The sequence below is a fragment of the Parus major genome, chromosome 3 (assembly GCF_001522545.3).
Source record: "Parus major isolate Abel chromosome 3, Parus_major1.1, whole genome shotgun sequence".
In the NCBI taxonomy this organism is placed as follows: domain Eukaryota; kingdom Metazoa; phylum Chordata; class Aves; order Passeriformes; family Paridae; genus Parus; species Parus major.
Window position 1 is genome coordinate 59252813 of NC_031770.1, and position 16234 is coordinate 59269046.

Below are 16234 nucleotides of genomic sequence, written 5' to 3' on the forward strand. Positions count from 1 at the left end.
AGGTATCTCTCCTTGGGGTTATGCAAAACCATCTTGGCACAGTCCTGGTCAACCAGGTCTACACTGTGAGACAGCTCTGCTTGAGCAGGAAGTGGGGTGGACAAGATGACCTCCACAGGTCCCTTTCAAACTCAACAGTCCAGTGATTACCTGAATGAAATACTTCATTTTATGTTAATATGGGAATATTTTTGTAGTAGGTCTGTCAACCATGAAGTAACTTTATATGCTGCTATTTTGATAGCTTTATCTTGGTAAATTTTTCCCAAGTGAGTATGTTTTTCAGTATTTATTATCTAAGTTAAAATTAAAAGCTCATCCCCTGCTATACTTACAAAGAAACTACCATTCCAATTACCATATACATATGATGGTATGTGAAGTCATTTAAGCTGTGATTTAATGTAGCTATTAAGGAAATAAAAAGCTTACATCACTCATGTCTTTAATAGTGTTTTCCATTTTTATAATAATACTTACTGCCAAATAAAAAGACCAGGACGTTCTTTTTTATACCAAGTTTCTTGTAGCAAAACCACTTTGAATACATTTCACATTTAACGGGTAAAAAAAGTATTCAGCCTTTCCAAGTGTAGACATGTCACTGAAATCAATTAGTCACGAAGAAATATCTTGTGGTGGGCTAAGTATTTAGGCACAATGTTGTGTGCAGTGTTATGATACACAATTATACTTTGGTATGTAAGACTGGAGTTCATAGAGGAAAAAAACAGTTCTTACAATGGATATGTGTAGAGAGACATTTTATTGCAAAAAATAGCAAATGTCTTAAGAACACAAACCAGTGAGTTATTAAAAGCTTCATAGCAAAATATTTAGCCAACTCTGTTACAATATATAGTCTTGAGGTTCTAACAGTTAACACTATGCCTCAAATCACTGAGCAAGTAACGCTCCTGGTACATAAACATTGCGCAGTTGAAATACGGAGCCAAATATTAAATTAAAAAAAAAAAAAAGAAAAAAAGAGACTGTATTTTATCCTCCATCTTTCATAATCTAAGTAATTGAGAAATTTCAACATTTTAACAAGCTTGATTCTTTTTGGGAAAAGCCATTAAAAATAATTCCTGAGTATTCAGAGTAAGTGAATATATCAAATCCAACCAATTACGACCAACGTCCTGTTGGGTGAGCCTTGCAGCTTTGAAGGGACATTCTCTAGCGTGGCTGTAATGGCAGGATCATGGCCTAAACAGCAAAGACATACATTAAAACCTTCTGATACGCACATCCCAATTCTCCTTTTCTTTAGCAATAGCCTACAACTGTCAACTGTGAAGCTTGTTTTGCTGAGAAAAACATTGTTTTAAAAGTCAGCTCCTTTTGCAAAATCTTGTAATGCAAATTGACACAGCTAAGTCTTCGGTAAACCATCATACCAATTATTATGTGAAATATATAAATCAAAATTTAGGCAAGGGGCTTTCATACTATGTTAGTATATTGAACTGTATGCTTTGTATCAGTATTTTGAACATAGAGATCTAGTTATTTAGCATCTTGTTATTGTAATGAGAGGCAATATATTCATTCTCAATTATTGTCTTCAGATGCAAGTTAACAGTATCATCTTATTATACACCATATTTCTAAAATCCTGTTGGCATTCATAATCTTCCTAAGATTTTAATTGAATCTTTCTATTTTGATTTTAAAATTGTTGCCAATCAAAGTAGTTTAGAGACTTAATCCCAGAAAAAAATTTCACATTTCTTACTTTATATATGCTCTTCCAGAATTACAGGATTAAATTACAATGGATGTAGAAAGATTACTGTACAAAGCATAGTTAATAATTCACAACACTGGTATTCAGCTTGATCAATTACAGTGAATTCACAAAAATGGTTTAATTATATCCACTCTTTTCTATCCACCCACCCCAGTATGTAAACAAGTAAACATGTTTCTCACGATGACAATGGCAAGACTGCAGTTACTGAGATGTACTGCATGTGAAAGACAACACCTAAGAATAAAGGCCTGGATTTGACAATTCCAGTATGTGCTCCTGCTCACTTCCCATTCTAGACCACAAGACCACTGCTTTCAGTCTCTTGCAGTCTTTAACTCAAGAGAAATTACAGGTAAATTGAGCTTTTTTTTCCCTAATGCAGTCTCCTTGAGTCAAATTGAAAAAGGTGAAAAGTAACATGTGTATATAGAGCAAAAGAAATAGTGACTTGGAAATAATTGGAATAAGTCATAACAAAACTGTCCAAGCAATGATAATGTACAGTATTGCAGCCAATTGTTAGACAAGAAACTTGGTATTACAAAGATGAATACCTCTGTTTGCACAAGCCAATTTTAATGAGTTATTAAGCATTTGGTTAAGAACAGGCTCATACAGTCTCACTGAAAAGGAAACACTTGTCAAAATGCTTTTTTTAAAAAATACCATATTACATCTTCTAAATTGCAATTTAAATACTAAAATCTTGTTTCAGAAGTTCCTCGCTTCAGGTTGTTACTCAAAAACTCATCATGTTCAAAACTCAAATTATTATGAGATCTTGATATCATAAGAAGCTTTTCCTTATTAGTAAAGTCTTTCTTGACTGCTGCTTGTGGCACAAGTAACCTATCCATTGGGTCCTCCTTGTTTTCTAGTTTCATATAGCCTTTACTGTTGCTCCGATCCAGTCTGGGCCAGCTGGGGTGTTTCCTTTGTTCAGCTTGGACAGTGAGCGTAGACGGACCCCTGTCCAAGTCCAGGGACTTAGAATGTGAAGACAGAAGATGCAAAGATGTGTTGGAACCAAACTGCTTCCTGGCAGCACCAGGAGATAAAAGCTTCCCTGTGCTTGGTCCGAGAGCCATGGAAGATTTGAAGGGATCGGACGGAGTGTCCACAAACGAATTGTGTCGTGGCAGCATGGAGGCGGCCGGTCTGTAGGATTCATTGGTATCAGTTAGTGGAATGGCCAGAGAATCCATTGACAGATTTCTAGACTGACCCCTGGTGATTTCTGAGTCCTCAGTTATGTTGTCTATACTGGGTTCATCAATAACACAGTTATTCAGTTTAATTACTGGAAGTGTGAAAGCACTAATGGAAGAAGATACAATGGATTTTGTTTCACACTTTATAGAGTTAGTGCTTTTGTCATCTGAAGCCTTGCTGGGGTGAGGGTAAAGTCCAAAGACTGAACCAGACTGCTCAGCCAGCAGAGGTGGCAGGAGGCTACTAGTGGTCCTATCTTCATTTAGGGTAATCTCATCTTCTTCAGCAGAACTATCCATTCTAAGATTACTCTTGAAGCCAGAGAAAGGCGCAACCGTGTTCGCAGCCAGCCGTGACGCACAGGAGCTCCCACTGTGCCGGAGCTCTCCTTCCCCCAACAAGCCAGTGTAGGCACCGCTCAGCTGCTTTTGTTCCCTGACCTTCAGGGTGTGGATGTCTATTACAGTGGAGTATATGTCTCTCATGTGTATTATTTTTGTTTCTTTGTCACGGTTTTCATGCAGAATGGCATTTGCACAAATAAAAATGAAGATCCCAATGCCCATAGTGAAAGGGCCCAGCATTTTCATCTTATCTGAGTGCATGTGCTGTTCAAAGAAGCGAAGTAAAATGCTCCCTTGGCTTCTCGAGGTCCGGGTTTCATTTACAGATGGATTGTCTTCAGATGCTAACAGCTGTTCCTTCTGGGGCCAGTAGCCAAGGATGGCCATTGCAATTCCAAAGAATGCAATAAGCACTCCCAAAACAAGAAAGAATCCCGATGGAGAATAGAGACGGATTTTGCCCCTGACAATTACTACATCTGTCCTGGGCCGGCGTCTAACTGGTTTCTTCTCCTCAGGAACTGGTACTCCAGCAAGATTTACATGTTGCTGAGATCTGGCAGAGTCTTGCCTTTTTAAGGCAGCCAGTCCTGTTATGACTCCTCCTGTTGCTATCATAGTTCTGTATTGTGCCCTGGAGGAAAAAAGAAAAAAAAAAAGCAGAAATGATGAGGCAAGCAAAGGCTGTCTCTACAAATATAAATAGCTTTTTGTTAATATGCTAATATTTCTTGGTAATTAAAACACTCCTGATGATAAAAAAGCTACTACCATAACCCCAGTTGTGACATAATAGCAGTTTTGTGATTCACATGGTATCCTAAAAAAATGATTTTCCAGAAGTCCTTTTTCACTGTAAATATAGATAATAAAGCTTCCATCAGCGATACAGACAGTAAAGCTTGTGCTCTTAGTGGTGATATATCAGGACTAAAGATAAAATATCCAGAAGTCTTAACAGACAATTTATCTCTGGACAGGTCTGAAGCAAAGTCAATAATATATTATTACCTTGTTGATAATTTTAGCACTTTAGCTACTAGTTCTTTTTATAATTTCTGACACACAATGACTGTGAATACAATTCATTCTACATTTCCCCTTCAAGAGATATTTCCTGGTATATTTCAGCATATATTCATACATATTTATTGCAGTATTTAAATAAGCTTTTATTAAGTCTATTCAGAGTTCCTAAATCTCAGCTAGAGAATCATTTTTGCCTTTCTTACTAACACATTCCTCGCATGCCTAGAAATTTTTGCTGTCTTGTTTGTTCCTCTTAGACTATAAGTCAAAAATATCCATGAAGTTTTATCAGACAAGAAATTTTTATAAATTAAAAATTAGTAATTTCAAATTCTCTTAGTTTTATGAGGAAATTTTATTTCATTTTAGATTTACTTTGGTACCTGATTGCCTATTACATGAGAAACATTAACCAGCAAAGGTTTAAAAGAGAAAGTCATATTTGATAGATTTTTATGAGCGAAAGTAACAAATGAAACAGCACAATTCAGGATAATTCTATTTTACAAGGCATTTTTGACTCAAAAATAGTTTCTGTGCTTAATTAACTAGTATTAGAATTAATGAGAGATGATATTACAGAGTAAAATTAAGATACTGTAAGTTAGGTATGAAAAAATTATGTCCTCTTTGGTACTGTTATGCTCAGAGATAAAGAAAGGCTGTCAGCCTGTTGCAGAGGAAAAGGCTCTGTGTCAAAGCTGGGGGCAGTTTAAGAAGCAAAACCAAAGTGGGGAAAAAAGTGAGTGAAAAAAGAGAGGTGCTGAAAAGCAGAGCTAAAGCAAATGGGTGACTACTTGCAATCTACAGGCAGTGATTTCCATCAGGTCCTTCTAGCTTGTCATTTTGTTTTAAATTTTAGCAGTGCACCTCTGGGAAAAAATAAATAAATTAGCTCTCTTGTATTAGGAGAAACAGACAGACTCTGTTATGATACAGCACTATCACAGATTTCCAACATTACAAGCAGGTGTCACATAAGCACATTTACAAACAGCAATCCGCCCAACCCACCAAATATGAGCTGGATTATGAAATTAATAAGGCACTTGAAATAGATGGCCAAGTGGAAGGAAATTGGAATGACAGATTGGAAATTCAGATGACAGACAGAAAGACTAACAATCTGAACTCCCTCCTTGCATCCTCACTATCGAAGGACAGAGGGCTTCCTCTCTTTCTGGGAAAGCTTTCCTTTACAAAGGAAAGACCTGAAAAGGTCTAGGCTGCTAAGTATACTGCATTTTCTGAATTTTTGCAAGAGAAATCATGACATCATTCCAAAATCTCAGAAATGTCACTTGTACTCTCAGGTTTCATGTTCATAATCTCTTTGGGAATTCTCAGACTTTGTAATTAATTTCCTTTTTGATTCTACATAAAAAGATGTGGCTTTTTTTTTAAGATAACTATTTTTAAATACCCCAAAGAAAGCTGTTTGACATTGACAGTCTTTCAAACTTTCTCATGTGCTTACATGGATTTCTGCCAAAACAAAAGTTCATTATTCTGTAAAACAATGTTTTGAGTGTCTGGACAGAAATAAACAGGAGTTAGTAATTATAAAAGGTGTTGTATTTTTTCGTTATTCAATTAAATGTAATTAGTTTTCTCTGTGAAATAAATTAAGATAATTACAGCACATCTTTACGGAAATGTAAAATCATTAACTTTAATCTAGTTTGTTCCATTAATCTTTTACAATTGCCAGACCTTTGTGGTGAACACGGAGTTTCCATATTCATGCGGTATTTTAGGCATACACGAACCCACTCTGTTCCTTCTCAGGGCTGCCAAAGAAGTGCACAGGTACAGCGGTTTAGCACTAAATTCACACTGTGCCTGTTGGCAGGATTTGCTATTTTGTGTATGTTCTGTGCTTATCACAACTACCTGAATTGCACCAAAGGGTGAACAGAATAAGCTTACATCTACTTGCTAAATATTTCAAACATACATCTAGCAAGACCTCCCCTCTAACTCCAAAAAGTAAAGCAAATAAAACATGCTTAAGAATTAAGATCTTGGGGCATCTTTCTGCATAAAGTTCCCAATTGCAAATTTTACAGAAACTGGGAGACCGTATCTCAGTTTCATTATTACCTATCACTTGAAGGACAGAAATTGAGATTTCTGAAAATGAGAGAGAAAGCAAGATCTCTCAAGGCACACAGCTGGGTTCCAAACCATTCTGTGATTCTCTGATTTCAGGGGAACACATTCCTCTCTCCTTCTAACTGCATCAGAAATTGGGCTCAGGGGAGAAAAAAGTCTGTCTGCCAAAAGTTACAAGCTGATTTTATACATAGGAATAATCTCTTTCCTATTTCTTGAGTTCACATCAATATTGTACTTTCTTTCACAAAAAAAAATCACAATCAAATTTGTAAATAACAATTTGTAATAAGCCAATTTTGATCTCTTCTGCATCTAATAAAATCAATACTGTTAAAATACATCATGGTATGAGATGGCTTCTGTTCATGCTGACAGCTTTAGCAAACCAATTTCAATGAAGTGCATATTAAGATGAAAACCATATTTTAGAAAATATTGTATTTATAATAGATGTTATAGATACATATGATTTATTCTGCTAAGCTGTTTTGTCACATACTAGGCATAATATGAGTGCTGCTCATTAAATGCTGCTTAAAATAGAAATAGATTGCTGGAGTTCTGCCCTTCCATCCTTGAGGGAGGCCCACCAGGAGTCCCAGGACTCCCACGCCTCCCACTGTCAGGCAATAGGACACCTGGTGGATGAAGGGGAGTGGAAATGGGTTCCCACCTGGGGATGTAATAAAAATTCCTCCCAACCCCCATCACCCACCCAGGTGCCACTTCAGAACAGGTAGGAGGCTCTGGATCTAGAGGGTCAGCCAGATGATGTAGAAGAAAATTATCTGCCCAGTGAGTAATCTCCCAATTACCCTTCATCTGTAGGACGGATCACCACCTCTGACATCAAAAAGAAAATAAGGGTAGTTGAAGTGGGTTACTCCCTTCTGAGGGGAACAGAAGGCTCCGTATGTCAACTAGACCCATCCCACAGGGAGGTCTGCTGCCTCCTGGGGCTTGGGTAGGGGATATCACTGAGACTTCTTGGCCTGAATTGGCCCTCTGATTATTACCCACTGCCGATACTCCAGGCTGGCAGTGATGAGATTGAAAAGAGGAGCATCAAGGCATTTTATGATGTTGTTACAGAACAGCTCTGACACTAGACCTTGTCAGCCACTCAAACACCATCCAGGAAAAGCCCATCTTGGCAGAGATCCTGTGAAGCAGCTCCTGACCACTCTCACTCTCTCGGCATTATTTGCACAAAGAATGATTCAGGCTCTTGACAATTCACTTGTAACCTCTTCAGTGACCACTAGCAAGATGTACCTGACCTTTCATCCAGTACACAGGCTAAACACAGTCCTCTGCATCTGGAAATGCCTTAAAAAATCCAGCAGCAGACAGAGCAACAGGTTGCTACATGCCCCTTTAGTATGAAGAAAGGATGGACCCTTCAGCAGAAACTACTGATAATGAGCCATGCCAAATGGAGACAAAGAGAAAGACCTGGATAAATGTGGTGGGGATGCCAGGTCCCCCACAAAGGTGCTCTGTCACTGCCCTCCTGAACTGGTTGGGGGAGAGAAAATATAAGAAAAGGGCTGTGGATTGAGATCAGGGGAGTTCAGTCACCCACTGCTGTCATGGGCAAAACAGACTCAACTTGGGGAAATTAGCTTGAATTATACCAATCAAATCTGTGCAGGATGATTAATAATAAAAAAAAAATCTTAAAAATACCTTCCCTCCCACCCTTCTCCCCTCTTCTTGAGCTCAGCTTCCCTCCCTGTATACTCCACCTCCTCCCCACAGCAGTGCAGGGGGGCAGGGGATGGAGGCTGCAGTCACTTCAACACATATCATCTCTGCTACTGCTGCTTCCTCCTCAGGGGGAGGACTCCTCGCACTCTTGCTCTGTTCCAGCATATGGTGGGAATGTGTATGGTGTATTCCCAGGGAATATATTCCTTCAGGTACAGACTGCTCCAGCATGGGACCAGCAAGGAGTCACAAGTCACAGCAAAACTCCAGGAGGGGCTCCTCTCACCACAGATCCTGCCAGGAGCCTTCTCCAGCATGGGCTTCCCACAAGGTCACAGCCTCCTTTGGGCATCCACCTGCTTCAGGCGGATCTCTGCTCCTCTGTGGACCTCCATGTGCTGCAGGGGAACATCCTGCCTCACTGTGGTCTTCACAGCATGCAGAGGAATCTTTGCTCTGGCACCTGAGGCACCTCCTCCCCCTCCTTCTTCACTGACCTCGGGGTCTGCAGGGTTGTTCCTCTCACATAGTCTCAGTCCTCTGGTTGCAGTTGCCTTTTTTTTCCACTTCCTCAATCTGTCATCCCAGAGGCACTACCTCTGTTGCTGATGGCCTCAACACTGGCCAGTGGCGTGTTCATCTTGGAGCTGACTGATGTGTCTACTGGACAAAGGGGAAGCTTTCAGAGGTTTCCCACAGAAACCTCCCCTGTAGCCCCCCCACTGCCAATATTTGCCACACAGACCCCATACAGTAACATCTGCAGAAGTATGTGTTGGTAAGGAGCAATGAGAGGGACTGCTGCTTACCTAAGCAGAGAATAGCAGAGCCAGAGACACAAATTCATGCAGGAAGTTTGCGGACATGACACAAAATGGGTAATGGTATAACAAAAGTCACGCTGGGATCTGGAGTTGCACTGGCTTTTTCCTAATATTACACTGGCTATAAAGGCTGAGGCTGCCAGAGAGGCTGGAAGGGATTCTCCTTTATCACCTTTCCATATTGGGAAAGGCTGTTCAGATGCTCAAGGAAAGGAAACTTAAGAAAGAAGGTAAAAACAGCTCATAGTATGCTGTGAGTAACCATGAGTCTTGCATTTGCCAAGCTAAATATATTTTCCTAAAGAAGTCAGAAGGTCAAACAACTCAATCAACAAAGGTTGGGTAGATTCACCCTCTGACACAAAGGTAAAGCACAGGTAAATTATAATAGAAAAATAGTAGTTTAGCACAGGTGGACAAGAATCCTTCCCTTTTACCAGTGCATCAGGCTATCCTTGATGATCAGACAGAAATAGGCTGTATTTATGCCATCACCATTACTCAGATCTCACTTGACTTGACAGACATATGACTGACACACAGACATACTTGCCAGCCTAGATAAAGGACGAGAGAAGAAGTGGCCTGAGGACTTGCTAGAGTAGCTGCAGAGCAGGTGGAAGGAATAGATTTCACAGCATGTTTTAGTAGCTGCAACTAACTTCTCGTTCCACTACTATTTATTTCTCTCTTTGACCTAAGAGACCACCACCTTAATACCCATCTTTCCTGCCTAATGACTAGCTTCACCATAACTGTACTGCTGCCAAGTAACTTTTTTTTCAGATATGGCCTAACTATTAAAAATCTAATTAATCTCTCAGCAACTATTATCAACTCTCAACTTGCTGTAAGCTTTAAAGCTAGAGGCTTCTACTTTAAATTCCTGAAATCTAATGCCTTATTTAATTTGCTCAACTATTTTGGTACTATATAAGTTATTACTTCTACCTACAACTTAGTCTTTTGAATACATGCATAATAATTTGAATTATACAGAGATCTTACACTTAATTTTATATTCTTCCCAGCAAAAACAGTAAGCAAACTAAAGATTATCAGTATCTTTTTTCTTTAATGATATGTTTTATTCCAGATACATTTCAGTGTCCCTTATTATTTAAAATCTTTGCATGAGAATCTTGCTTGCAAAAGTATTTCTCTCTCATTTATTCTTTGAAAAATGTCTGAAAACTATGTGAAATTATCAGAACTTTACACACAATTTCCCTGTAGTTTAACTTGATGTAAAGCTTTCAGAAAAGTTCAGTTCTTATGTATCAGCAAAAAAATTAAACACTACTGCAGTGAGAAGTAGTGTGTGACAGAATCTGATTTCTATTACTGCAGCATTTCCTATCTGACTATTTAAGCTTATTAGGAAATTTATTTCCCAACATTATTTGATTTGTTATCATTTAAGTTACTAAATTTTGAATTTTAACAAGAAAAAAAAAAAATTATCAGGGAAAGCTTCATTCACATTTGATTAACCTAGAGTACCAGAAATTAAGGAGGTGACAGACTGTTTCCTCATAAAATGTTTATCATAATCAAGAATGCAAATGAAAAAAAATCTTAAGAGAAATTAAGGCATAACTGAGTAAACAAATTAATATTAAGGTGTATTTAACACATCTATACTTTCTCTTGATGAACAATGTATACATATAAATATGCTATCTGTGCATAGAAGCTGTCATCTGGTACAATCTGTTCTGTTCCAAGGGTAAAAATATCCAACTCCATAGGCCCAAAGGGATTAATCATTCTGGTAGAGATAATACAGCAATAGCCAAACAGAGAATAGTTCCACAAGAAGCAGAGAAAACCATCTCAAATTACAATTTTATTTAGCAGCAGTTTTTTATTTAGCAGAGTTTAACAAGCAGCCTCCTCCAACAGCCCAGCACACCAATAGGACCTCCTTACCATGCATCTCCCTTCCCCTATCCATTCATCAAAACATGACCTAGCTGAACAAATTTAAAAACAAAGTAAGAGAGCAAAAACCACCTTTTGCATTCATGATTACAGGGTATTTTAAGTGCACTTCAATTGATAATAGGTGAGAAGAAAGCATGTGGAATGTGATACTAAAAGTCTTCTGTTTCAAAGTCACGCTAGCAAAAGCCAAGGATGTGACATTTAAAACATTAAAGGTTTGAAATTTCCAGGTGAATCCAACCCATTTGGTCTTAAATTCCCTTTAATGGTGTCTCTTCTAAGCTGTAAAGGGATAAGCTTAGGGACTAATCATGCCCTTTTAACCTCCTGGTTGCCAATCAGCTTGTGGAAACAGACCAAATTGTGCAAGCAGTTTCACAGCACAAAAAAAACAAAGGCAAGCTGCCCACAGGTCAGACAAGGCAAGAGCACCAGGGTGTCCAAGTGCCAGCAGTAAGCAGAAAGTCCACTGCAGACATTAAAAGATGAGGCTCCCTAGATGCTGGTAGACCCTGCAGCTGTGTCAAACAGTCTGTATTTGCTTTACAATAGTACCATGTTAAACAGTCAAATCTTGCAATCTTCACTGAAAAATTAAAGCTTGCTATTAAGTACACATCTGTTGGAAAATCTGAAGTCTGACAGTGATCCAGTTATTTTAAAAATCTAGATCTGCCAGTGGTTTTCAAATCTGCACTGTACTGGTTGAAGCAAGACCAGCAGTTACCTCTGCAGAATCTGTGAAAGACAAATGGGCACAGCACGTCTGAACTTTTTCATTGTCCGACTGTACAAATTTGAGAACTCAAACAAACTAAGAAGGGAAAATGAGTTTTTAAAAAACAAGTCCAAGCTTTAATGAGAGTTACAAGATCTCATTTTGATACATATTTTTATAAGTATACTGTGTCATTTTGAAGCAAACACAAAGAGGTACCTTTGCATTGTACAAAGGGTCACAGTTTCTTTCTACCACAGTGACTTGGATGCAAATTTCATTTGTGGCAGGTATTTGATGGAGACACTGAATCCACAACGGATATAAAAAATATTTATATGTACTCAAATTCACCCTATTTCATTAGTAAACCTGGACCACAGCACTCCCAACCACAGTGATTATGACAGTCCATTGCCTTGTACAGCAAGGAAAGTACAAGTATGAGGGTGAGTAACCTAACTTCCTAACCTAGCTTTTCTCAAGCTCTTACACTAAGTGTCTGCGTAACAACTCAGTGGAAAGGTTACAAAATTACCCCAAACCACTGCAATTGTAATAATTGACTTGACTCCTCACTACTATTTGGAGGTGGCGAATGAAACCCATACCAAACCACCAAACTAGTATAATAAAGGTATAATTAATTACTATTAAGTAACTCTCTCAACTGGACAGGGACCAGACCTTTCTTACAGAGATGCACCTGGTCAATTCCCAAATCTTCAGAAGGATTCAGTTTCTGTTGGCAGTCATATAACCCCCTCTTTCCTTTAGAAATATTTTTCTCTGCTTCAGGTGGAGAAAGTTCCTTCCTTTATCCAGTTTGCACCTCTTCTGTGTGTCATTGTCTCATGTCCTATAACCATCTGCTTCGTTCTGACTTCTTGACCACCCCTCTGTAGGTACTGGGGGTTGTTGCTTTGCCCTCCCAGAGCCGCCTCTTCTCCAGGGCTGAATCCACCCCCTCTCAGCTCAGCCTGTTCTCTGATGACAGCTTCAGGTCCTGGCCTTTCTGAGGCCCCTTCTTCACACTTTAAAAATGTGAAACTCCTTTTTTAGAAACCACCTGGGCTTTTATTTGGCTCTAAACTAACATGAAATAATAAAGCAATAACCAGGGAATTTGAACTAAGAATTGCAAAATTAGAAATACTGATAAATATAATTGTAGGGCAAGTGAGAGTGCCTCAAATCTATTCAGATTTGAGGAGTGCTGTGACTCCATACTTTAAATCACAGCAAAAAAAATTCCTTTTGAATTACTTCATCACTTACTGTATCTGCCATATACATTAATTATTCCAGCTATTATGCCAAGGTCAAATGTAAGTTGAACTGCATAAAGATGAATGCCTGAGCTGCTTACCCTCTTTGCTATTATTTCTCCTTCAGCCTGATCCTTTCAGTGGGTCATATATTGTAATTCTGTGCAAAATCAGCAACACTCAGTATTGGCAGCATTACACAGAGCTCGTTAGCTACTCACAAAAGCACAGAACACACATCAAAGAGGGAAATAAGGAACCTGAGTTTCTATATTTTGTTTTCAAGATGCTGCTCTATGACTTGGCCTAGATTTGTTCTGCCAGGTTTTGCCTGGCCCATTTGAACTCACTTTTAAACTTGTTCTACCCACAACTATGTCTACTGACACACTGCAACAGATCAGGTGTGAGTCTAGAGAATCCATGGATTTTACCAAGGTAAAACTCACAAAACATGAAGGCTGCTGCCAGGTCTCCTATGTCTAGAACAGCTTCCCAGTCATTATACAGTGAACCAAACATGTTCTCAGGTCACAAAACACCTGTCTCACACAGCGTAAACCCACCTGTCCCACCACTGTCGCGTGTGATGTTCTGAATTACCCAGCTGTCCGTCTCTCTCTAGCTGTACCATTAAAACCCTAGATGATGAACTAACGAAACACAGAATCTCAGGCACTGGATGTACTTTTTTGTGGAATGCTTACATAACCTCTGTATCCACTGTATTAAATTATCAGTAAATTCAGAGCTGTAACTTGTTTTCAGAAGTTTGCACCTTTAAGTTCTTTATTTATGCATAAAAATTTCTGCTTCCTATGCACAGGTACATCACATCTTGTTCCAAAATCTATTACAGAGCTACAGCAAAAAGCAAGATGCTAAAAAAAGAATGGGGAAACAAAAATGGCAAGTAGCTTTATAAGATTTTAAGAAAAGTTGTTTAAAATGCAATTGATTAATTTTTTTTTTTTTTTCATTTTCTTCTCAGAAGAAAAAAAGAACCCTCAGAATATGCACACAGAAAAATAAAAACTGGATAAAGGTTTTACTGTTGCTTTTTACTTGCTTTCATTATCCAGTTTGTCAGAGCTTTTCCACTAAAAATCAGCCAGGATTTTTTTAGCCTAAACTGAGCAAGGTGATAACTGCCCTTAATGACTGAAGTGACAAAATCTGTTTCCAAACTATTTTAGCACTTTAGTTTGTGTAAACTCATTTTCTAGTGAAAATCGGTACTACAAATGGAAGCAGATATTGGCTATTTAGCCAAATATTCTTAATTATTTTAGATACTTTTGTCCAGTCAGATTAATAATGTTCATATTCAGTAAATAGAAATCCTGGTTTATATATGTCTACTGTTGAGAGTGGACTATTTTAAACCTTTTATGCCTTACAATCTGTTGCTTTCAGTGTCAACAGAAAGTAAGGCATTTTATCGAAAATAATCACTTTATAAGCACAATCTAATTTAAAATGTGTAAAAGAAGCATGTGGACATTTATGCATTTGTTTTAATTTGTGGGGTTTTTTTTAGTTTTTATCTTCTACACATCACCAAGAAGAAAAAGGAACTTATTTTAGAAGAAAATGAAAATTTTGAGGTAATACTACAGCCTATCAACCCTGAAGCTGAAATTCTAAATGCACAGAACTAATCTAAATTCTGAGGCAAGTTCACACAATGCAGATCAGAGACCAGTTATCAAGCACAAGTCATGAAATGAATTTTATAAAGGTTTCCAGATGTTTCTGAAACACTGAATGTGTAAAAGCAGAGTAAAAAGTGTGTTCTCTGTTGTCTACTGCAAAGGAAAAGCATGACTAAACACTCCAGGGTTCAGCATGCCAGATAAACTCAGTTTCCTAATAAAAAACAAGCATGAAACAAGATTGGAAATGTTAGGAAATAGATTAACTTTCAAGCACTAGGATTGCTGGTTCTTCAGCTCTTACACAGAATATTTTGAATATGACAGTGACTGACATATGGTGTGGAGGTAAAAGCACAGCAACACTGGGGTGCTCTGGCTACCATTTTACACTCATATCATCCAGCTTAACTAGCAATACATTACTTGATTTAACCAAAGGCAGAATCTCCAGCCTGGATGCACACCTAATGCAGGAAGCAAGCAGCCCTCAAGACCAAACACCAAGCAAATGCCCTTATCTCCATTACATGCTCAGTTAATCAAGTTAATTTGCAGGTTCTAACAGCTGCAATTTCCCACTGCATACAAGTCCAATGACTGTAAGATCAAATAGTACCAGGAACAAAATGGAGAAGGTATTTCACGGAAGGCTTAAGCAATACCCATATTAGAAATCTAATAATGAAATCTAATCTATTTGCTCCACAACTTAGATGTCTGAGCAATACTTTCACCCTGACCTAGAAAATACTTCCTGTTCTATAAAACATGCAAACTCAAAGGAGCAGGAGTTAGCATACTGTGTTTACATAAATAACATAAATAATGCAAGAGTCTAACTCTGAAGAGTACTTAGCTACCTATACTGTGTAGCTGTATTATAAAATCTCAGTGCATGATAGAGGTACAAAAATTACTTTATGTGCTCAACAGAACTTAAGAACCTAGGACCAAAAAGTAACTGTGAAAGCCACAGACCTAGCCCTGCTACTTGTCCATTAAACCTGGTAATGTAATTTTAAATTAGTGGCCAAGATGACTGGTAATTGAAGTATCCTGAGTGCCAGGCCCATCCACCAGCAGGAGACTTTTTTCCGTGTCATTACTGAAGTCCATGCAAGGGGTCTTTAGAAGGAGAACTGGAATTTGAGGTCCCTGAGCACCCCAGCCACAAGGTGCAAGTGTTTATATGGCCAAGAGGAACATTTGCCATGGCACAACTATGGCCCTAAGCTATCATTACACTCACTTTGTCTGTCATTTCCTTCTGAAATCTCTTCTGAAAACATGGGTCAGCGTTAGGATGTCTTTTACACTGAAGGCCTTCATGCAAGTTAATCTACTCTGCCAAGTAGCAACACAAATCAGCCCCTCCTAAGGTCTCTGTTGTTATAGTTAGCAATGTCACAGTGCCTGAGCTGTCACATTTAAAGACAGTTCCAGCATCTTAACACTAATTTTTGGTGATGCAGAGGTACAGGTGGACTCTCAATTACAATACCATTATATTAGTTCACAGGGGCAGAAAAATCAGTGTATGAGGTTTAGGTTATTCTATGTCAGGAAATCAATTAGGCTGGCATTACATCACAGCTATTATTAGGATATTAATAAGGGAGTGAAAATTTTCTTGGGTCTCAAGAATCC

The 16234-nt window shown here is 38.4% G+C and overlaps 1 protein-coding gene across 1 annotated transcript in view; it reads right to left on the reverse strand.

The window, feature by feature from the left end:
• Positions 1–378: 378 nt before the first annotated feature.
• TMEM200A (transmembrane protein 200A) overlaps positions 379–16234 on the reverse strand; it is a 55176-nt gene continuing 39320 nt past the window's right edge. Inside the window, exon 2 of the mRNA XM_015620287.3 lies at positions 379–3949. Coding sequence (XP_015475773.1) covers positions 2458–3933 — 1476 coding nt within the window. The 5' untranslated portion in view covers positions 3934–3949 and the 3' untranslated portion in view covers positions 379–2457. The remainder of the gene's footprint in view (positions 3950–16234) is intronic.